Genomic DNA, 24,027 nt, shown 5'->3' on the forward strand with positions numbered 1-24,027 from the left:
CAAGGATCCTTCTAAATTAATATTCTGGTGCTAACGCGGGTCAGGTTTGTGGTACCCTGGGACACTGGAGACGCCAGACAGTTCCCTGGCAGTATTTATTTAGTGTATACTTCTGGGGTGCAGCAGCTGGGCTCAGAAGTGAGGGCTGCTGTCATCCATGTACCTTAAGAAGAGTGAACAGAGGCTATCTACTGGCAGGGACACCTGTTGTGTAATATTCCAAATCATCTCTGATCTCGAACATGAGGCACAGATGGACGGAGAGAGGATGGTGGATACCTCCCATACAGATGTCATTAGGTTTACCCACTGTGGATTACAATCACCTTTTCTGCAAACTGTGTGTGTAAAAATGTCCAAGCCCACATTACCCAACAGGCAAAGTAGGCACCGCCCTATGAGTCCCACTCCTTTTTTGGGCCCGTAACAACGGATCAAAATACAACTTAAAGTACATAAAGCAGAGACATCAGATTCTCAAAACAGTTTGTCTCTTAAAAGCTCATCTTCTGGCAGCTGTCAGTTTGTAAAAAAATCCGGGGCATTGGGTATTAGGAGACAATTTGCGAGGGCGGGGGGGAGGGGTGTTGACATTTCGACTGCCTAGGGGCCTCCACAAGGTTTAATCTGGTACTGGCCCACAGAAATGTCAGTGGGAGCCCACCCTTACGTCTTCCCTCCGATACACAAGGATTCCCACAGTGCTATTCCTCTGTGTGTTGTTAGCGTGGGGCCATCTCTGTGATTCATCCTCAGAGTAAGACAGGCCTGCTCTAAGAACTACCCCTCATTGAGGAGTAAAAGCCTTCTCTAAAGCAACAAGTCAGATGATTTAAATATGATGAATACAGTGCTTGAAATGGAAAAATAGAAGTGCCGGTACTCTCCAATTAAAAGCATTACGTCACTCTTGAAAAGTGCCCTCTCAAAATAAACAAAGTGCTGATACTCAGTACCGGAAAGTACATTTAAAGCACTGGATGAAGCAGAACTCATTGAGAGGGGCCTGGCCTTCCGCTTCCAAGGACTGTGACTATGACCTGGAGCCCACTCAAGTTTCCAGCTACACTCCATCAGCACAGACCTGCATGGGCCATGTAAAGATGCTCCCAGAATGGAGATCAGAGTGCGTCCAAGACTAGGATTGACTTGATACTCAGCTGCCACTGGCCCTCCTGCACAGGAACCCCCCACTCTTGCTCACGAGTCCTTGGGCTAAGAAGCCCCCTCTGCCCCTCGCTGAGACCGAGCATCAACCAGCAGAGTATGTGAGCCGAGTGGTGGCTGCGCCCTGAGCACACTCTCCCCGCCCTGTGGTTACATTTGTTTTCTACAACTTTGTTGGCCTCTCCAACAGAGACACGGGGGCATATTATCAAGGGACGTAACGCCGCTTTTTCGGCACATAGCGCCGAAAAAGCAGCGATTTTTTTATCGCACAATCATCAAAGCGGCGCTAACATGCATTAGCGCATGTTAGCTGCCGTTTCCGTGACGCTTTGCATCTTAGCGATGTACATCGCTAATTAGATGCAAAGTAGGCGTTCCTTCCAAGAAACAACATGACAGATGTCGCTAACACGACATCACAGTATTTACAACGCGGCCCAGGAACCGCATAGCGATTAAGAAGGCCGTGCAAACTGTGGTTATCGCCGGATTCTTACGCCTGCTTGAAAGTTGACTTAGGCATGATTTGCATGGGGGGTGGATCGTCTGGTTACGTCCACACTCCCCTATTATCAAGCTTTTCATTAGTGTGTGAAATCATCGCTGTATTTCACACGCTAATGAGGATTATCGCCGTCTATCACTGGGTTGTACATGGCCTGTTAGCAGAGCGTTGTTAATATGCCGCTAACACGGTGATATAAACCAGCGATAGACAGCGATATTCAAATTTGCGGTAAGTGCGATTTGCGATATTTACCGCTACCCGTTGATAATATGGCCCATGGTGTCTTCCAGCCTCCATCCAGCGTGGCGTTGCGCAAAAGCCCAGCAACATCTTCAGCGCCTGGAAGAAGAGGGGCAAGGCACATTTGAGGTCTACCACCCCTGAGTAGTGGTGCCGACATCCAGCCCTCCTTTGACTTACCATCCTGAATCAGAGCTTTAAGAAGGCCCTACAGGGACTACTTTACAACACGCTCGTCTTTTAGGACCCGGCTTATTGCTGTCCAGAGACGCAACGTCAAATGATGCGGGCTCCTGAGACCCGCACACCTCACAGAAATTCACAGCCCATAGGTTGAAATGTACCTCCACTGTAGGGGTGTGCCTCATGTCTCAATAAAGACTCCTTCTTACAAGGCATGTGATGCGTCCCACAGGCAGGGTCTGTGTGATTGTAATTTGTGAACTGATTCTGCCCTCTCATGGACATATAAGGTACTGATAACTAAAACGCTCAACTTTTCTTTCCTTACTTTGTTTTACGTACACAAGCTCGCTGTGCCAGCAAACGCCCTGGTGCTGCCTGACATAAAATAAAATAGTGGCTAATCTCTCCAGAAAGCGCTATATTTTTCCAGGAAGTCGTTAAATGGCTTAGCAGAGTCAGAGAAGGTTGTGGTGCTAAACAGATTTTCGGAAATGTGTGATTAAACTGGCTATTCAAAAACGATTCAACTGTGCGTGCAAGCCTTGGTGAGCAATAGGAGGCATGCACGTGTCTCATTTACACTATAGCATCAATGCGTGCTCGTGGGCATGGCTCTAGGAGTTATTTGTGGGGATAATAGGGGTTTGGTGCACCCACCTCCCAGGTATTAAGTGTTGGCTCTACTAGATAACGAATGAGGCGTGAGTGGGCCACATATCAATAAAGCTTCCTTTCACTTTAGGCACGGGTTATAAGGTGCTTTTTTGCCCCCTCCGGTGCACACAGCACACCTTCCACATCATCTAACACATGTAGCACCAGCGTTACTGCATGGTACTCTCAACTCTCGATTGTACAGCTCTTGGCCAGCTCTCCCTATACAGCTCTCTTCTGCTGCCTAGGGCCACGACCACCAACAGGCCATGTGACAGCCAACGAAAGCCTCAGCCCTAAAAAGCCAAACAAAAACTGTTCATCTCTGACCGAGAAAGACGCACAGATTTCTAGAGAAAGCACATGGACATCAGATACCAACCCCAGGCTCCCCCTGACACCATCCAGAACAGGACCTCCCTACCCAGGTGCACCAGATCTTGAATCACCCCTCTCCTGCTCGAGAAAATTGTAATCAACAAAAAGACAACACGAGTATCAAAATAGGATAAGGGGATATAGATTTTTGGAATCCCAAGACCCAGATGCAATCCAACTGCGATGAAGCAGAAGTTGGCTACCCCCAGCAGGGGGCCCCAGTTAGAGGTTTTGCCTTCAGACTCAGGGCCTGATTGATATTTTCTGCTGGCCCAGCAGACATTTCTAGCATTGACAGGAGCCGCCATCAAGCTGGCTCCTGGCAATGCATTGTAAGTTTGCTGGATGGCTCCGTCAATGTGACACTGCCGCATGGACTACGGGAACGCTCTCTATGCTGGAACCACAGCCAAACTACAGAAAAGACTCCAGCACATACAGAACACATCTGCACGACTCATCCTGGACATCCCTCGTCACTCCCACATCCCCGCCCACCTGAGAGACCTGCACTGGCTCCCCGTCAGCAAGAGGATCATGTTCAGGCTCCTCACCCACGCACACAAAGCTCTCCACGACAGAGGCCCCGAATACCTCAACAACCGCCTTACTTTCTACTCGCCGGCCCGCCAGCTCCGCTCCGCCAGCCTCGCCCTCGCCACCGTCCCACGGATTCGCAGAGCCACCACCGGAGGAAGATCCTTCTCCTACCTGGCCGCCAAGACGTGGAACTCCCTCCCCACCCACCTACGACTGACCCAGGACCACCACTCCTTCAGGAAGCACCTCAAGACCTGGCTCTTCGAGCAGTAGCAGCACCCCCCCCCCAGCGCCTTGAGACCCGCTCGGGTGAGTAGCGCGCTCTACAAATTTCGTGATTGATTGATTGATTTTCAAAACAAAAATCCCAAAGCAGGATTTTCTTTTTGAAAATAAAAAAAACACAATGCCCCCCGCCATGTGAGTCTACTCCCATTTCGAGGGGGACATTGAGTACTTTTCAATGCTCATTAACATCAGGTTTTTCCTGGTGATGAAAATCAACTGCGTGTCCGCCCATCTAAATTAACTTCTGCTTTTAAGTCCTTGAAGCAGTAAAACAGGAGGCCAACCACTTGACCTGTGGAGAGCTGTTCCAGTCCATGATCCCAGCAGGATTCTGAGATCGGTTAGTCCTTGAGGCCTGGTGTAAGTCTTCTTCCAGCTGGGCTAAGAATCAGAAGCCAGGATTCTTCTTCCAGCAGAGCCTTCTTCTTCATATGGAGTCTTCCCAGATCCAGAAATGTTCTGAGGAGGCGGTGAAAAGGAGATGCCAGATTTATCCTAAGAACTAGTCACTGATTGGAGGGATTTTGCTGCCTAATCCTAACAATTTTCTTGCAGACTCCCACCTCCTTTTCCAGCACCTACTTTTTCTTGTAAAATTTCTCAGGAGCTCATGTTTTAAGACAGTGTGAGCCAGTTGCCACCAGGCAGGCATGTCTTCCACTTCTTAGCCACTCTTCCACCTGGCAGGGTTAAAACTGGTTTTCCAGAATAATCCCACCTTGGCATCTACAAGTCAAAATAGGTAATGCTGAAGCTATAGTTGTTCTGCCAGCTGCTCATGTACACTTCAACCCAGCTAATCCCTACTAAATGGTCAGCAGTTTAACACCCATTCACCTGTTCTGGGACTAGAGGTAAGCCATTGTCCTTTGCGTCGGAGGCCTGACCTCTCCTAGCCAAGGATCATATTCCAGGTCTGAGGTGTGATGGGCGGCAAAACCGGTTTTAAGCCAATCCTGGCTAGGGCAGCCTAAATAAAAATTTTATAAAGTTGCTTTTCTGCTTAAGTTATCAAAAATCGTATGTCGCCCTTATGTCTTATTTAAGAAACTAGGCAGGAAATTGGCAACTACGGTCAGGGAAACATGGCGGCAGTTAGCTAGGCTGCCGTGGTGCTCCGACGTGAGCTCCCGTCGGGGTCAACCCCATTCTATTATTGTATCATGCCATAAACAGCGACTGAACTCCTGATGACCGGAACAGCAAGATATGTCCTGGAGGTGGCAGAGGAATACAAACTTTTACTTTGAAGCATGTAAAATGCATTTTGCTTCGGTTGTTGTTTTGGTAGATTATCGGCGGTTATCCCTTTAATTTACGTTGAAGATGCATTACCGCGTTTCACCACCGGATGCCTGTTGCCTCTGTCCGTGTGTTTTTCTTCGGAGGTTGGAGAATGCCGTGTATTTTTTTCCCCAACTGTCTCTGCTGTAAGCGCGGTGCCTTTGAGAGTGGCGGGAGTCTTTCAGCGTTTTTCCAAGAAGTTGCTGCTCCGGGAGCTAGAATCTGGCCATACTGTTTCACTTTCACCGCAAGAGCCCCCGGGGAAGCCGAGGCTGTGTCTTTGGACAGCCGCGCTGGAGCTGAGGCGGGGGAGAAAGTTGCTGAGCCTTGGACAGTCATTCCGAGGTCCTGCCTATGTGGCAAACGCTAGTAGGGTAGGTGGTAAAGCGTCTTCAGGAGGGGCGCAGGAACCAACACTCTCACCTCCTTTGGAAACAGCCGAGGAAGGAAGGTTAGACTCTGAAGCTCTCGACTACAGTAAGAATACTGAAAGTATTGAAACGCTGGCTGGGCTACCGCCAGTGTCTGCGCCAGGACCTGCGGTTATTTTTGGGGAACTTGGCGACCTGTTGTCTACCACTGATAAGGAGCAGGATATTCATGAGCCAAGTAAGGTGGTTCTACAAGTTGTTGGGGAGGCAGTTACTGCTCAGAGCTCTGAGGTATCGGTTAGGAGGAAATCCTCTTCCTATCTAAATACAGAAGTGAAGGCTAGAGGAAGTAAACATAAGCCTAAGTCTAAGTCTAAAACCAAAGTGAAGGGTCCTAAGGTAGTATTATCTCTGGGCTCTAAGATCACCCCATCTCTTCGATCTTATTTCAAAGCGGTCCCTCAGATACTCAACCTTGTGGAAGATCAAAATATGGCAGGGATCTTGTATGTCCCGGACGCCCTCCCTTCTCCATCTGTTAATGTGTTATCACTATCCGCCCGCACACCAGGTGGAGACGAAGTTTTAGCAGGGGGGATGGATGCACCACAGTTTACACCACAGGTGAACGATTTAGAAGGAGTCGGAGCAGGTCAAGAAGCGGTGTTGGGGATGCAGGTTATAGGAGGTTTGTCTACCATCGAACAGAGTCCCCCACTGAGCCTGTTAATAGCGGAAGGGCCAACTTCTGACAATCATGTGGCTGTAACATCGGAGATGGAGGAGGCAGTTGGTGGAGAATGGGCGGACGTAGAGACTATTAAGGTTCAGTATCAGAATGGTGACACTGCTAGGGCTAGTACAGCCATCCTTGAGGGGGAGGGCTCTATCTCAGCCGCCTCTTTGCTGGGGATGTTTTCTGCGCTTACAATGGAGATTATGAAAGGGTTTTCTGAGTCCTCCGCAAATCAGATGGAGATAAGGAACTATTGTGAAGCATTGGACAATAAGATTGAGGGCTTGACCGTCAGAACAGGAGTTCTGGAAGAAACCTCAGCAGCACTCTCAACTAACATGGAGCAAGTTAAGGAAGACATAAAGAAGCTCACTAGAGCGGAGCAAAGCCTAAGCGAGAGGTTGGAGATGTTAGAAAATAACGCCAGGCGGGGAAATATACGGATTCTCAATATTCCGGAAGGAACTGAGGGCTCAGATATAAAGCAGTTCATTTCTGTTCTGTTAAAGGATTCCCTGGGCTTAGAGCACTCAGTTGAGGAGTTAGTCATGGACATACAGCGAATCCACAGGGACCCCTTTCGGCGGAATCCCCAAAGATCAAAACTGCGTAAAATTTTGGTTAATTTTCACACGTATGTGTTGAAGGAGCAGATTCTCAACCTGGCATTAACACAAAAGTCTCTCGCTGGCATAGGGTATACTTTCCTAGTTAGGTATGACCTCTCCAGAATCACATTGGAGAAACAATGGGTGTTTGGGAGGCGCCTGGATGCCTTTAGGAAGGTAGGAGCAACAGCTCAGCTCGTGTTCCCGGCAGCCATCAAAGTTATGCATAATAATTGGATGCATCACATTAGGTCAGTGCAGGCAGCCGATGAGCTTTTGATGACGTTAGGGAAAGAGCGCAAATAGATCAGGTATATTTTGAGATAGCGTTGGCGGTTCTTTCCAGATCAGCCTAACGTATAACGTGTCACTATTAACATATAGATGTATGCTCTTTACCTTAGGCCACTTCTACTTATCCATATTGACTAAAATCTCCTTTTCTTTCTTGGTCCAGTTTGCTCCAGTTAATTGTTTTAAAGTAGTTTTGGCAACTTCTTTCTTACTGTATGATGGGTGGGGTTTTCACCTTTTTTTTCTAATGCTTCACCGTTGAGTATTTTTTTTCCCAGGGGGGTGGGTGGGGTTTTTCCTCGACGGGAGCTTGTCAAAGGGGTGCTATCTACCGGATCATTTGCCGGTTAGATAACACAAGGGTTTTCCTAGGGGGGGGGGTGGATGGGGTGTGGAGAAGCACGGGGTTAGGAGGGGGGGTGGGAGGGTGCAAATTTTCAAAATGTCCCTCATTGTTCGAAGTAGTACTATAATGGTTGGAAACAGGCAGATATTGAGCCAAGTATTAATGCAACAAATGGAAATTTTTGCTTTTCTTAATTTTTTTCTTTTTAAGTATGGGTAGTGTAAAATATATCTCTTGGAATGTAAATGGCCTCCGCACCAAGCCCAGAGCTAATAGAATCTTGCAATACTTGCGGGACTTGGATGTGCAGGTCATAGTGCTCCAGGAGACACACATAACTCATGCTGAAATGCTTGCCCTTATTAAGAAAAATAGGTGGATAGACTTCGCAGTTTCAACTACCCAAACAACTAACACAAGAGGGGGTCTCAGTTGTATTTAAAAAGGGAGCTAAAGCTAGGCTGATATCACAGGCGGTCGACCCAGGTGGCAGATGGGCCATAGCGTCTGTTGTTATGTCTGGTATGCAAAGTACAATCTTGGGATATTATGGTCCGAATCAGGATGACCCCTCCATTCTCGAGTCTATTTTTTCACACTTGCTTTCCTTCCCTGAACCCATTATCCTGGCAGGTGATTTTAATGTCGTACTGGACCCCCTATTGCATAAATCGGCCAATAATTGATCCTCTGTTTTTTCTAAGACTAGGGCTCTGCTGCAAAGCGCTATGAAGCAATATGGATATGCTGACATTTGGAGAATGAGGTCGGGTCTACAACAAGGGGTTTCTTTTCGGAACTATAAATACCACCACCAGTCCAGAATAGATTTCATCTTAATAAGTCTGAGGCTGGTAGATTCCGTAAAAGTTATTAGTTACCTCACATCACATCTGTCAGACCATGCGGCTGTAGTAATGGAACTTGCTAGACCGATTAAAAAATGTTCCATCACATGGTTTTTCGACCGCTCTCTTCTCTCATCCCTTGAGGATATCACATCTCTTAAATCTGAAACCCATAATTTTTTCAATTCCAATAGAGGTTCAGCTACGACTAGAATAATTTGGGATTCGTTTAAAGCTTTTTTGAGATGGGTTATTATGGGGAAAGTCTCATACCGTCGGAAGCTACATAGAGAAGAAGTCACTTCTATTGAAGCTCAGATATGTCAAATACAACAAGATATAGACTCCAACTATGTGGCTTCCGGATCAGATCTGTCTACTCTTCGTAGTCAACTAGTGGCTTTGAAGGGTAGTTTGAGCTCGATATTAAATCTTCGACTTCAACAAAGATGGGAAGCCAGTAAGTTGGCCCATTTTGAATATAGCGAGGGCGCCGGGAAACTTCTGGCCTGGAAGACCAAAACAGATCTGGTTCGGAATAACATTGCCGCAATAACGGTAGATAACAACACTTTCTCCTCAGATGAGGATATCAGGGGTGCCTTCAGAGATTACTTTCAGGGGATCTACAAGGAGGATAAGGAGATCTCGATAGATTGTATTGAGGGCTGGCTGAGAGACATCAATCTTCCTTCGTTATCTGCCGAGCAATCTCAACTCTTAGAAAAGGCCATCACTGAGGATGAGGTAAGATCTGCCATTAAAAGAAGTAAAAAGGGGGAGGCGGCTGGGCCTGATGGCTTGCCGGCAGAAATCTATAGAGCCCTTGAAATAGAACTAGTCCCATTCCTCACTGTTCTTTTCAATCAAATCTTACAGGAAGGACAGCTCCCGCCAGCCTCTTGGGATAATGCCTCAATCACCCTTATTCTGAAACCAGGGAAACCAAAGACCGCTTGTGGATCCTATAGGCCAATTTCAATTCTCAATGTGGATTATAAGATCTTTACCACAATTTTGGCATCAAGGTTGGCTGAGATTGCGCCTTTGGTCCTCCACCCTGATCAAAGGGGCTTTGTTAAGGGGCGACAACTATTCGAGCTAACCTACGACTTAATAGGTGCCATAGATATAGCATCGGCCCAGACTCTCCCTTTGGCCGCCCTCACGTTGGATGCGACCAAAGCTTTCGACAGAGTCAATTGGGTATACCTGTCGGGGGCTTTGGCTAAGTTTGGCGTGGGGGCTGGGTTTCGTAGGGCATTAGGCTTGTTATATCATAGCCCAGTAGTACGCCTCTTGGTCAATGGAGAGTTATCTGACCCAGTCACTATCACTAGGGGGACACGGCAGGGCTGCCCACTTTCCCCCCTACTGTTTGATTTTTACATCGAACCCTTTGCGCAACAACTGAGGGAGGAGGTCAGTATCAAGCCCTTCTCCTATAAAGGGTGGGAAAGGAAAGTAGCCCTATACGCCGACGACGTGCTTATTCTTACTTCGGATGTTGGAACAGCACTCCCTATGATTTTAAGGATCGCCCATTCATTTGGCCAAGTTTCCGGTTACGAAATAAATGATGCCAAAACTGAGATGCTTGTCTGGAATTATGACGGGCAAGCTAAGGATTTACAAGCGGGCTCCTCGATGAGGTATTTGGGTCTTCATATTGGGAAGGACCTAGATAAAATTGCTCAAGTTAACTTAACAGCAGTAGCTAAAGAATGCCGTAGGTTATTGCATTCATGGTCTCATATTCCACTATCCTTAATTGGGAGAGTCAATTTAAGTAAAATGTCAATTCTTCCTAAAATTTCTTTTTTGTTTTGCACCATTCCCCTATATTTTGATTATTCCAGTTTAGCTAAATTGCAGTCAGACATAACATCTTTCATTTGGAACAACAAACAGGGAAGGATTTCATGGAAAAAGCTTAGGAGGCGATGGGACAAAGGGGGCTTGGCTGCCCCGGATTTGAAATTATATGCTTGGGCCTTTCAGTTAACTCACTCCCGTATGTTGTTAAAAATACCTTCAGGCTACGGGGTGGGCCTGATGTTTTCAGCCATGTTAGAAGGGGAAGAAGTTAGTCAATCGGCCTTTCTCTTCAAATTTGGCAACCCCAAGTACTTTAAAAAAATTAAACTGAAGGTTTTACAGGGATTGGCAAAATTGTGGGCCGACGTCACAAGATCTATAAAACAAGGTTATTTTTGCGATAGGACTCCGTTATGGGGATTACCTGGAAACCCCGCCTGGCTTGGAGACATTTTAGCGGCACCTATAAGAGACGCTGGCCTAGAGGTCTGGGGAGATCTTTTTTTTGAAGGGGAGTTGCTTTCATGGGAACAGCTTCAGGCTAAGATTGGACCTAATCTATCAAGGTTTAAATACTTTCAAATGCATAGCTGGACTCAGGCCTACAAAACTCAAGCCCTCGAAAGGAACAAGTTTCCACTTGGAGGATATAGCCGACTTATAAATAACCTGGTTAAAAGAGACCTCACAGTGGTATAGACTCCTAATGGAGGAAACGGATGGAGTTTTTAACCTGCCGGACTTGCTGTGGAGCCCTTCAATCTCTGGCCCAAATTTACAAGAACTCTGGTCAGCATCATTCGGCCTTTTATGTAGCATAGTGAAGCCATCATGGCTACGCAGGAACCATCTGTTTACACTGCATAGGGCATATTATTCTCCTCTCAGATTATCTAAATTTGCAGAGGGCAATTCAATAGCATGTTCTAGGTGTGGTCTTCTGGCTGCATCAGACACCCACATGTTTCTCGAATGCCCTAGCTTAGTGTCATTCTGGGCAGCTATCAGCAATTCTCTAACCATTTCATTGGGTTTTCAAGTCAACATTGACTTACCTCTTGTGATCTTCGGGATTTTGGAAGGAGCTCAAAGTGCAGCCAAAAACTTGGTGTTCTATGCGGTGCTGTTGGCAAGAAGGGAGATCTGCAAGAAGTGGAAGGACCCGTCCCCTCCTTCCTTCAGCGAATGGCAGGCATCCGTTTTGTGTACATCACGTATTGACCTTGCTAGAGCTGGTAATCAGAGCAAGAGAGCTTTCTGGTATTTGATATCATGGGTACACTGAATTATCCGGGTTTTTTTTTTTTTTTTTTTCCCGGGTCCGATGATTACCCTATTATGGTGCTCCCCTTGCCTTTTGCACCACGTGATTAGCCTCTACCTGGTCCTAGCCCGGGCTCAACTGGCTCCCACCCATACCAAGGTGGTTTGCAAGAAGGGAATTGCCTGGTTCCTTGCCTTCCAGGATTGAAACTGCAATAGCTGAGGGATATCGTGAACCCACTATTTCATCTATATATCCCTGCCAGTTCTCTTATGAACTGAGACAGCTGGGTGTAGCGCAATCTGGCCTGGCATTAAAACCATGGTAGCAATGAGGACAAATAAAAATAAAAAAAAAATAAACTAGGCAGGGAATAACTCTGAAGCATTTTTATAAGCTTTATTCTAACTTAAGCCAAGATGGAAAATAAAGATTTTAATCTCACCTTGGCCTATTAGGGAAAGGTTAGGCTAGGTCTACAAAGTGAAATAGCTTTTGGATTTTATTTTATTATAAGAGCACATTAACTTCAATATGTAGTGTGCCTTATTTTTATGTATTAACCCCATGCCCTGTGGCCTAACAAGTCAATTGTAGAGGTGACTTATGAATATATAAAAATAGTATTTTACTACATGGCAAAGGCATTTTCCCCAGCCATGTGTCAGTGCAATACTGCAACATAGCCACAGTACTGTGCTGTGCTGGGCATAAATATGTTGTTGCCATATATGTGGATGGTGTAAATACTCACTGCAGCCCACATATTATTTCTGTGTCTTAAGTGCACTTAGAGCACCATTCACAAGGGACAATTAGGGAAGTTATTTAGGCCAAATAGGGAGTTCCAAAGTGCAGCACATATTTTAGAGGGGAAGAACAGGCATTTAAAACTGTTTAGCAGTGACAAAGTGCTAAACAGAGTTCTACAGCCAGCAAAAATAGGGTACAAAAAAGGCAAACAAACCTGGGGTGACCATGCAGCAAAAGGCAAATGTGCTGCAGCTTGTATTTTCATTCATCTTTAAGAAAGCCTATACAGGTGCCCCTTTGTGGATTGATTAGCACTTTGCCTTTTCATCAACACAACAAACATTTCCTAAGCAAAAAAATGTCATACCATAGATGTCAGAAATTGGATTATTACTGTTCGGGTGGTTGACTACGCAGCTCAAGGAGCCAGGGTGAACACTCAAAGTCACTAAATTAACCGGAACTCAACTCTCTGGTAGCCATTGCACAGAGCAGACAGGCTTACATATGGGCAATGTGTAAAGCATGTATGCAGGACCAAAACAGTAAAAATGGAAAACAATAAAAATCCCAAACCAAACTAGAAAAACAGTAAAATGTAATACATAAAATGACGTCTACATAACAAAAATCCAATAAGGGAAACTGGAGACATAAATTTTAAAGGTTTTAAGTAGAAATGGAGAAAAAACCCCACAAAATGCCAATGAAAGTCGACGGTGGTAGTAGGACAAGACCTAGGCACAATTTGGGGCAGAATGCAATGGAGTGCGGGTCGGCTACTCCAGCCAGGGTCATTGTGGTCCCAGTTTTTTTTCTCAAAACCAGATTTTACTGAGTTTCAGAAAATAATGTTGGCCGCAGAGGCCACAGTGTACATACAGGATGTTTAAATGTATACATCCGAAAGAAGAAGAAAACAACACTATTTGACAATTGTGGTGAATCCCACCCACCAGACCCAGGACCCCAAATCATCAGACATGACACAGTACATTGTAAACATTAGGTTGGCATAGTAGTCTCCCCCTCCCCGCAACACCATACCTTCGCATTACATCTTCAAGGAGAGAGTCAGCAGAACGTATCGAGGCCAGGAAGATAACCCTATAATCAGCCCACCTCTTCCAGATTTTGAGGTGCTTCTGCGGACAACCCCTTGCTGAATATAGGGCAATTTCGGGCCCCATACAGTGGTCCATTCCTCTCTTCCATACCCCAAGGGAGGGGGGAGCCTCAGCCCTCCACGACTTAGCAATATCTCTTTTAGCTATGGTATGGCCTAAAAACAAAAGTGATCATTTTTCTGTCCCCTCCCTTATCCCAACCATACTATGTAGAAGAATCAATTTGGGATCTAATGGAATGTCCCAAGAAAGGACCTCCCCCAGGCAAACTGTTACCCCATGCCAAAAACTATCAAGAGCCACACAACTCCACATAATATGCAAAAAAGTACCCTCATCAACTTTGCAATGTAGACAGATTTGGGAGTCGATCACTACAATGCACCATAAACGACGCCTCTTATAGTAAGCCCCATAGGGGTATTTTCACTGGATCAGCCGGAGACCGGCTGAGAACGCCACACACAGCGGCGCACCCAGGGCCTCAGTCCACTCATCATCATCAAATGCGTCAAGATCGGCCTCCTACTCTGAGTGCAGGTAATGTAGTCGAACTGTTCGTGAGTAAGGACTGAAAGATTCTCACTATTATGTGCTCTCCAAGATCCCTTATGAGGAGCTTACTCTCCAATGGACTAAACTCTGGTAAAGCCGTCGCTGATATATGGAGTAAGAGCATGGCGGAGCTGCAGGTAGCGATAAAATTGACTGCAGTGTAAATGATATTCATACTGCAGATTCTGAAACAACTTCATCACTATACCACACATCACATCCCCAAGAGGGAGATACCGGTATTGAAAAGCCTCAAGTTGAGCAATCCACCGAAGCACGGCACCCCGCCATAATGACGTCTCACTGGTTTGGTCACAGAATTTACCTCTGACATGGTCATTAAGTCACAACCTACCACATGAGTACACGTTGAAAGCCCCCCAGTACCACAGAGGATTCACTTAGAAACTCATAGGGCATAAGGTAGAGGCTAACAGCAGATTCCAAACCAGGTTCAGTTGCCACTGGTCAGCTGGGCAGTTGCAGGAAATGCCTCTTTAACTTGTTTTATTGCAGTAGTTTGAAGAGGAGATTAGTCTTATGACACTTAGAGACCAATTATTTTTTCTGGGTAGAAGAGGGAGCAGGCCCAGTGCTTCAGGGTACACCCCAAGGTCGCAGACCAATTTGAAATATCCTCTTTTTTCAAACCTGCTCTTTCTGTTATGCTCCTCGACCACTCTGTTATTTGTAAAGCACTCTGCTGCCTTGTGGCTAGGTCCGTACCAGAGAAATACAGTAAACAAATGAAGAAATATCATTAGAGCTTATCCGCTGAAATGCAAGTGTCCCACAAACACATGATACAGGCAAAGCACTGGGTGATATAGTGGAAATCCCATTGATACTCAGATCAAGCTCGGTGGGAAGCTTGCATCAGTGCAGAAACTGCAAATGTTCAGTAAGGATGAAAGGAGTTGAAGAGTTTCCCCTACCAGTTAAGAGGTTCAGTGCTGGAAGCAGAAGTGTAAACACATCTCACATGAACTGTATAGATAGCTCATACAAAAGAGTTATCACATCACCAACAGTGTGCACTTCCCTTTATGTTCAGGTCTTTCAGGAGCAGTGCAACCTTCACACACTCACAGCAAACACACACGTAGAACAAAGCATAAGCAGTAACAGAGAAAACGTCTTTCCCCGACAGACCAGGCATAGCCCAGATAGTAGCAGCCAAGTCAGGCATCCACCTAGCAGAGAATGTAGCAGAGATTTGTAACCTACTAAGAAGCTTATGATGAGCAGTACTGACATTGTGCAAATTGGATCAGCAGATATATCTATATATCTATATTGATGAACCTTTACATGATTTGTGAAAAACGTCCCCTGTTTGGTTCAGCTGCTGTGTTGAAAGTTTTGGGGTGATCTGTCAAGCGGGGTCGAGATAAAAAGGGGGTCCCAAACCGCGTTTTCCCCATGTTATTTTTATGGGGAGTTTTCATTTTTTGAACATGACTACCGCCCGAATCGCTCATGCAAAAACAGAGAAATTTAGCAGTTATTGTTAAAGGAGCTAACTATAACTTGCGCCCCCTGCAGTGCACTGCTTATGACCTCACATATTTCATCTGGTCAGTGACATCACTGATGACATCTCAAATTACATAACTGATGACATCATCCACATAACCACTCACACCTATTCACACCCTATACAACCTCTCATAAACCCACTCACACAACCAGATACCCATACAAGTACCCACACCACTGCTCACTCAACCAGAGAGCCACTCACAAACCCACTCACTCACCTATAAAGACACTCACACACCACTCCCTCACCCATACAGACACTCACACACCCACTCACTCAGTCACTCACACAACCACTCACTCATCCATAAAGCTACTCATACAACCAGTCACTCACCTATAGAGCCACTCACTCAGACACACACATACCCATTACACTACTTACACACCCACTTATGCACCTATACAGCCATTCACACTCCCACTCACTCACCCATACAGCCTCTCAACACAGCCACTCACTAACCCATACGCATATCCATACAAGCGCTCCCACATCCACTTACTCACCCATACAGCCATTCACACCGAGAAACACTTTCCAATACAGCCACTTACACACCAATTCACTTAAACAAGCACCCACTCAAACAGCCACTCACTCACCCATACAGCCACTCACATACCCACTCACCTACACAATATGCGAGGTCATAAGCAACGCATTGCAGGGATGAAATGTATAGTTAGCTCACGTAACTATAGCTGCTGAATTTCTATAGTTTTGTATCAGTGATATGTGAGCCTAACTATTATGTCCCTGTAACCTTTGTTTTTTTCAGGGAATATACATATATAAAGAGAGAGAGACAGAGAGACATATATTTACTGCTCTGTACTATTCTTCATAGCCACTTGATCCTAGGGTGAGCCTACTCTAATGTTTCCAATTAATAGAAACTTGTAAACTACAAACCTAGAAATCATGGTAAGCCTACATGAAAAAACCACGCGTGGCCAAGATTTCATTGGCATTCTCGCTCTTCTCTTTCCTACTATTTTATGCTTTCCCTTTCTTCTGCATCTTCATTTCTTACACACACAAATACCATATATTTCTAGTTTCCATTTCCTAATCCTATAAATTATTTACTCGCCACACCTCCGTCCTTTGGCACTTCCCATGGGTTTCCAAGCCGGATTACGTGCCCCTGGGTGAAGGTGATCTATGCCTGATTTGTTTAACCGGAAAAACAATTAACTTAATCTGGTTGATTCCTTATCTAAAAATCCATTAACAATTTTCCCTTTGCACTTGTGGAAGAACGTTCCCCTAAATTATGTTTGGTTTCCACGGCGGAACTGTTAGTTGTTCTTTGTTTTCAATTCCGCAGCTGCTGCTCGGCAGCGCAGTCAATGAAGTTTCTTGTAAATGGGCAAAATATTTCCTGAAATATAATAAAATAAAATCCATAGGCTTCCACTCTTCTGCACCAATAGGACCGTCCCAAATTTGAATAGGTAAAAGGTGAACACACATAGATCCACCCAATCGACCCCCCAGCCCATCGCTGCACAAGCACTGAACACTACAGTCTCTACACAAAATGGAGGCCAAAAGCCACGCTGGGAGGTCAGTATGGCAAAGCAAGTGAACCAATACCAAAGTCTTATCAGTTTTTGTGAAGGGAAAATATTGTCCATGGAGTTCACCATTCACAGAATAGTCAACATTCAGAGCGAGTGACTGAAGGTGATCAATGCAACTTCTAATCAATGATTTCTGGAAGCTTGTTCTATAAATGTAAAAACAAAACAAGAAAAGAAATAAACTCCTGGCCTCAAACACTTTAAACATGAAAAACCGAGTTATCCCTGGACGGATTTCTAAATATTTTAAATAAAAATTTAGCACGACCCTCCACACAGCCAGCACAACCAGGCCTAGACTATTTCCAATCGCCAGGCAAAGAGCACATTATCACGGGCCGAGGCAGCACCAGGTAAAATACCAGCACTGTACAAATCCATACCACATAATAAAAGAGCTTTGCAAATTTCTTCCAGCTAAAAATCAAATGGGCAGATTTAGTACAAATATTGTATTTTGCTTCGGAATGCAAATGACTTCTAAATCAGCTAAACAAAATAACTTAAATGTCCTATAGAGATATCGAGTTGTACCAACATTATAGCTATCTGTGAAGTAGAAGCATGTTGCTATTTGAAAACCAAAATCAATTGGCAAAGAAAATCGTACTGATGATGTGCAGCAACTTAGTAGAACTGCGAATTCTTCAAACCGATTAGCTGTTTCAGCTAATATGTCTTGCCTATGTGAGATTTATGAGCTTTGCTAATGTTTTTAGCTATGGCTGAAAATAATGTTAGAAAGCTGTATGATACAGCCAGAGTTGTCCGCATCTTAATTTTCATTATGCTGCGCTGAAGAAGCGCTGCTGTATAATATGGCTAAAAAAACATTGACAAAGCTAATAGATCTGGCATAGGGGAGGCCTATTGGCTTTACCAATGCTTGATATGGAATACTATATGGTAAGCTATAAGTATTTATATAGTGTTTACAATGGCTGACGTGCTAATGTTATAGAATGGAGAATGCCCTTGCCAAGGTGTTAGTGTGTCCAGACTTAGAAGCATTAGGACCAGACAAAAACATTGAAAATGTGCCACATAAATACACTGAATGTAACAGAAGTTGTAGGTAGACAGAAAAGTCCAATAGGTTATAGCTTTTATTACAGTGATGCTTTAGGCTATGTATTACTTTGGGAGCAATGGTTACAAAAGAACCAAAACAACACTCCTAACTGCTTGTTAAAATATAGCAATGATCAGTGTTCAGAGGGTTTCCTAGGCATTTTGACCCCTGTGCCACTGCACCTGCTGCACCATTCAAATCATGGTCCTAGTGCCTGCAAGGTAATTGCACCTGGGACTGCTTGTTTAGTATTAAAATATAGAATTATCCAGCGGTGTTCAGTGGGTTTCTTTGAGCTTTTGGCCCCTGTGCCACTGTACCTGCTGTACCATTCAAATCATGACCCTAGTGCCTGCAAGGTAATTGAAATTGTGTATGTGCTTATATAGCGCCGAATCACCCCTAGGGGTATCTCAGCGCTGTACTCATACCGCTATAGGAACCTTTCCTGGCTATCCGTGTGAAGTGTCCACTCCTGGGCACCCCCATGGTGAAGCCAGGCATCCCAGCGCTGTTGGGGCAGTTGTGGAGACTAAGCAAGCTATTGCCCAGAGTTGCAGCGTGGGACCCATGATTAGAATAGGCACTGAGGCGAGAATATCAGGTCCGAGGAATTTATATCCCGAGACCCTGCCGTGGTGGGAATCGAACCCTGGTCCCGGACCAGTGCTCTGCATCGAGGTCTGCCGCTCTAACCATTGAGCCACACTTCTGTGCCTACTTGTTTAGTTGTAAAATGCAGCAATAATCGGTGTTCAGTGGGTTTCGTAAACCCTTTGGCCCCAGTACCTGTTGCACTATTGAAATAATGATCGTAGTGCTTGCACGGACAAATATGGAAATTGTATATATTCAGTTATATATATGTTCTGAAAAAGGCACAGTTGCAGGCAGAATACATCATTATTGTGTAGCTAAACATAAACACAAAAGTTTTCAGGAAAAGTGTCTTTAAACTTATCCAACTCTCGAAAACAGGTTTCTACAGATGTCATTAACAAAACATAGGCCTTACACATCTAAGTGAAAACCAAGCATTGTTAAATTGTGTTACAATGTGGCTTGCTCTTTCTTGTGAAAAGATTTTAACCTGTGCTTGAAAATGAATGGGCCATAAACAGGTAAATTGCTCAAGATCCCCATATGATTTCATTTGATTTCATTTGTGAAACTATCGTTTTAGAAACAAAGTACAAAGCTGCATTTCAGTCTCAGGTTAGCCTAACATATTAAGTTAATTGAACAGAATTGAATAGAATATGTTAGGCTGACCTGAGACTGAAATGCAATTTTGTTACTTTGTCCCTAAAAAGGCAGTATCACAAATGAAATGGACTCACCAAAAAAGAGGAATTTTGCAAAACATTTGCAAAATGTCTTGTGCAGCTGAAGAACGAGATACGTTTTTGAGATGGCTATGTGTAAAATAAAAAAAATAAAAAGACACAAGCAGGCTCCACGGAGGAAGCATGCTGAATTCCTATTTCCTATGAACGCTCTAGCTTTAAAGTCTGCCAAAAGCAAAATAAACTCCAGGCTCCCACGAAAACATAGCTTGAAATTTGACCTCAGCCTTTGAATGCCCATAAAATGTGAGGAGATAAGAACAAGATTTAAAGGCCTGTTTATTACGGAAATCTAGTTTGTGGAAGAATATTGTAAACAGTGCTCTAGCATGAGGAGGTACAAACTGAAGCTGCACAGACTAAAGCAAATAAAGCCAACAAATGGGAAGGTAGAAAATGGGAGTTACAAACTACAAAGCCAATAGCAAGCCACAGGCAGAATGCATTCCCAGGTCAACTTTATGAAAGTCCCCAAGAGGTCTTTCACATAGCCAGTAGGTGCAACCTCAAAAAATAATACCCCTACCATTATTAGTCTAAGCCTGACACTCTAAGCACCCTTTAATGGGATGAATGGATGTCTTGCTTTGCAAGCAACAGGGTGACATAATGCACTAATCTATAGTTTTTTCTAGGACCACTATTGGATCACTTTAGATCGGTATTCACCAAGAACCATCACACCGTGTTTGTATTCAGCCTATACATTGCTATGCCCTACATGCATCCTAAACGTATACCCACATTAAACTTTGTACAGCTCTGATTAAGGGTTTACAGAACTAATAAACATTATCTTTACAGTAAAATATGTTTACAGCATATGTAAACTGTCAAAGCCATCAATACTTTAAAAAACACACCAACAGCAATTAAACAAAGGTATGTATGAACATAACACAATGAGTGTGTTATTCTCTCTTTCAAGTCCACCGGTGAACTTCAGGAACTGAACATTATGATATAATAGCATTCAATGCACAAAAATAAGGTCTGTAAATGCAGGTTTATACATCTCAAAATTGCATTCCACATATGTCTTTATAAAGGCAAGTTGTATTTTCACTGTATACAATTGTTGGCAATAAAAATTACATCCCCACTGATTAAGCAAATTTGACTTCTAACAGAAAAGATCACATTGTTTGATGCTTCAGAATATTGCTCCATGTTCCCCATGAATTTCCAATGCAAAGAATTTGAGGTGTGGGATTGACAAAGTTGTCTCTTACCTGGGTGCAGAGCTGCCTTTTTTCTCCCGAATGCTTAGCCACTTCCGCAGTAAGGTGCGACGTCGGCGGGGTGAGGCACTAGGAGTGGAGCAGTTGGACCAGGGAGCATCTTCATCGCTGGATGGAGTGATCTCGATGGCGGGGGGCTTCAGGTACCTGTGAGGGGAAGCTGTGTGTCCGCTAGACTCCATCTCTGGCTCTGATCTCTGTTCCCTAGGACCTCGGCGTAGCTTAAAGCGTTTTCTTCTAAGGGTGGGTGTGGAAGCACAGGACCAACTGGTTGACGTTTCCTCAGCTGAGGGGAACTGTAGAGAGGGCGGCTGCAAGGTCCCAGCCATGGTAACTTTGGAGTATTCGGTAGTTCACAGAGCTGTTTATCCGGGTACACTCAGAGCGTATGCATCAGTGGGCTGGCACCATTTGTCGATCTACTCATATTCCAGAAAATCTAGGGCTGTAGAGGAAAGTACTAAACAAGAGAAATCAAATTTCATTGGAAGCCGTAGTGTCCGAAACCTCTAAATTATGGATTTTGAGATGTCAGTTTTAGTAGAATGAGGTCCATCCTAATTTTGTCTGTAGCGTTCCATGAAGAAGCTCTCAATGTGGCACTTTGTGTTATGAGTAGATTCAGCTCTAAGCAAACATTTTACCTTCTTGATGGTCAGATCTTCTTTGTCAACCCAGGTGCTATTTAGTATTCAGCATTTTTCTTGATGCTGATGCCTTTGGAACACTAACATTAACAAAGCCAAAGTAGACCATCAGGCGCAGCGTTGTAGCCTCTTCCGGAAAGGCACAGCTGAGTTGCTCATAGCTCTTGCCGGGTCATGGCGTCTCTTCTCACCATCTTTTATAGTGCGTACATTTTCCAATTAGAATTGTATTTTCTTGCAAGTGGGTCCCTTTGGTGCAATTTCAAGTAAGCTGTGACCCGGTCAGAGCTAACTGAAGGAATCTTAAGTCAGGGTAGTTTCAGGGTGCCAACATTTAACAAAGTATCCCAAACAGATCTTCTAGTCTTAAAAACAGCTACTTTTTGGGCACTTAGGAAATCCTGGATTAATATCCGAGCTTCATATCTTGCTTTCCTGGTCGGATGGCGGAAGGGCACTTGCTATTTCTTGCTTCTGCATCTTCTGTTACACACTTGCTCTTCGTGCGGTAGTGCAAGCCAAGGAAATTACATACGTTTTGTGCTCAGGCCACAGGGAGGAAAATGTGGCAACCTAAAGCACACCATGCCAAGAAGGATCCTTGGTCTTTGAAATGTCTATACCCATAAGGTTAAGGCACTTGGGTATTACTATTCGTACACTGATATCACAATGCCTTGGAAGCCCAGGTGGACAGGGAAGGCTCGGGTTGCAAAAGTGAGCTGGTCAACCGTGTCCCGTTGTCCCCTGAAGAACTGGAAGGACTTCTGTAAAGCAAGTTCAAATACATCAAGTTGGCACATCAAGAATGGTGCAGACTTTGCAGGGTTACTTATTCCTCATTTTGCTGATATTCTGCCATTAGAAAAAATTATTCCCTGAGAGTCTGCCAAAAAAGAAAAAAAAATGATTTTAGACATCAGAAGAGCATGTAGGAAAATTATTTCCATTCCACTAATTATTATTGCTTCTCTAAACGTACACAATATTCACATAATATTTCTGGTTAAGTCTGTTGGTGCAACAGAGCTGACAAATAACACTCCCCATTTTCCCCTCCCAAGTACTACAAGGCGAGGGCATAGATTCCAGTACAATCCAGGTATCTACAAGCTTCACCTGTGGAAGGCTAATTTGAGGACTTGGCATGGATGTGCCCACATAAGATTTTACTGCCAGGCTCTCAATGAATAGTGAAACCACAAGGTAGTTAATGAACAGTTAGAAATTGCAATATTTCCTTAGAACCTTTGTATGTGCCTTATTCACAATTTAAAGCCTTGCGAATATTGGGTTAATTGCCCTTAAGTGCTCCACAACTGAGACAGTGAGACCATTTTTTCTGGAAGACAGCTTTTTGATACATTAAAACTCATTGGGCACAGCATATAACCTATGTTGTCCTGATGAAGGTTTGGTGGGCATTCTGCACAAGAGTTGAAACAGCAACATCCCTTCAAAGCAGATGAAATCTTGTTCAAGAGATATCAGGGCATATCAACAAGGCGTTGCTATAAAATTATCGCCGCCTTTGCGTCCGTTTTCGGACGAAAAGCGGTGATAATTTTATTGCTTTATCAGCAAGGCCACGCTATCACATGAATCCTTGCCTTAGTGCCCTTTCCCATAACGCCCACCTCTGCATCTCTAATGAGATGCAAAGTGGGTGCTCCGTCCCAAAATAACTGGAGAAATGTCGCTAACCGACATTTCCCCAATTATCAATGGGCACGCTAACAAGCATTGCGATAAGAAAAGTAGCGCTAACCTTGGTTATCGCTACTTTCCTTATGCCTGCTTTACCTTTGACTAAAACCAGCAATGTTCCATGGAAAACATCGCTATCACAGGAATAATTATCGCCATTGCGCTATGCGTTGGTAATACAGCGCTAGCATGGCGATAATGATCTGTGATAGCCGGTGATAAAATTCCTCACGCTAAGGGCGGCCAGGGACAATTATCGCTGCCGCTTGTTGATATGCCCCTTCATTTTTTTCATTCCCTAGCATCTTCTTTTTCCTTCTTTAACTTTCAGTCTTTGACTTAATTCACACTTTTACTTTAATTTGTGTTTTCCTCTCTTACTCCACCCACTAGTCCTTCTGTATAATGCGTTAGGAATATTTGTAATCGAGAAATACTAATTAGAGTCATGTACCTTAATTAAATTACTCTAATTTAATAAATCACATAAAAATATAAAACAGTGAGGCTCAGCACATGATGGAACCAGTAATTTTGCTTTTTTCACTGCTCAATGTCTAATAATCAGTGATAGCACAAGGCAGAACGAGAATCCTGTTCCAGGCCCACTGTGTGGTGCAAGAGGCAGAGAGGGCATGTCAGTGAGGCATTCTCGCATGCCATGAAGGGTGCCCGCCATGATCCAGCCCTAAAGGGGCTTCACCATTATATTTGAATAATTGAACTGTAATAATAATCATAGTTTGGGCCCCTTTTTAGGAAACATTTATCAGACAAGTGCTTCCTTCTTTCACTCCCCAACTAGCTGTAGACGGTCCAGGCGGTTCGATAGGTGCACTCACACAGTGGGGCTTGTTGAACTTGCCAAGGCTCGTTGTGGTTCCCATTCTGGCTCTGCTCTGCCCTAGGGTTGC

General features: G+C 44.4%; 1 protein-coding gene across 1 annotated transcript in view; it reads right to left on the reverse strand.

Annotated features, from left to right (window-relative positions):
* Window positions 1-22,021, reverse strand: part of GRAMD1A (GRAM domain containing 1A) — a 676,680-nt gene extending 654,659 nt beyond the window's left edge. Inside the window, exon 1 of the mRNA XM_085616040.1 lies at window positions 20,751-22,021. Coding sequence (XP_085472166.1) covers window positions 20,751-21,088 — 338 coding nt within the window. The 5' untranslated portion in view covers window positions 21,089-22,021. The remainder of the gene's footprint in view (window positions 1-20,750) is intronic.
* Window positions 22,022-24,027: the final 2,006 nt, after the last annotated feature.

This window comes from Triturus cristatus, chromosome 7, assembly GCF_964204655.1.
Source record: "Triturus cristatus chromosome 7, aTriCri1.1, whole genome shotgun sequence".
NCBI classification, from domain to species: Eukaryota; Metazoa; Chordata; class Amphibia; order Caudata; family Salamandridae; genus Triturus; species Triturus cristatus.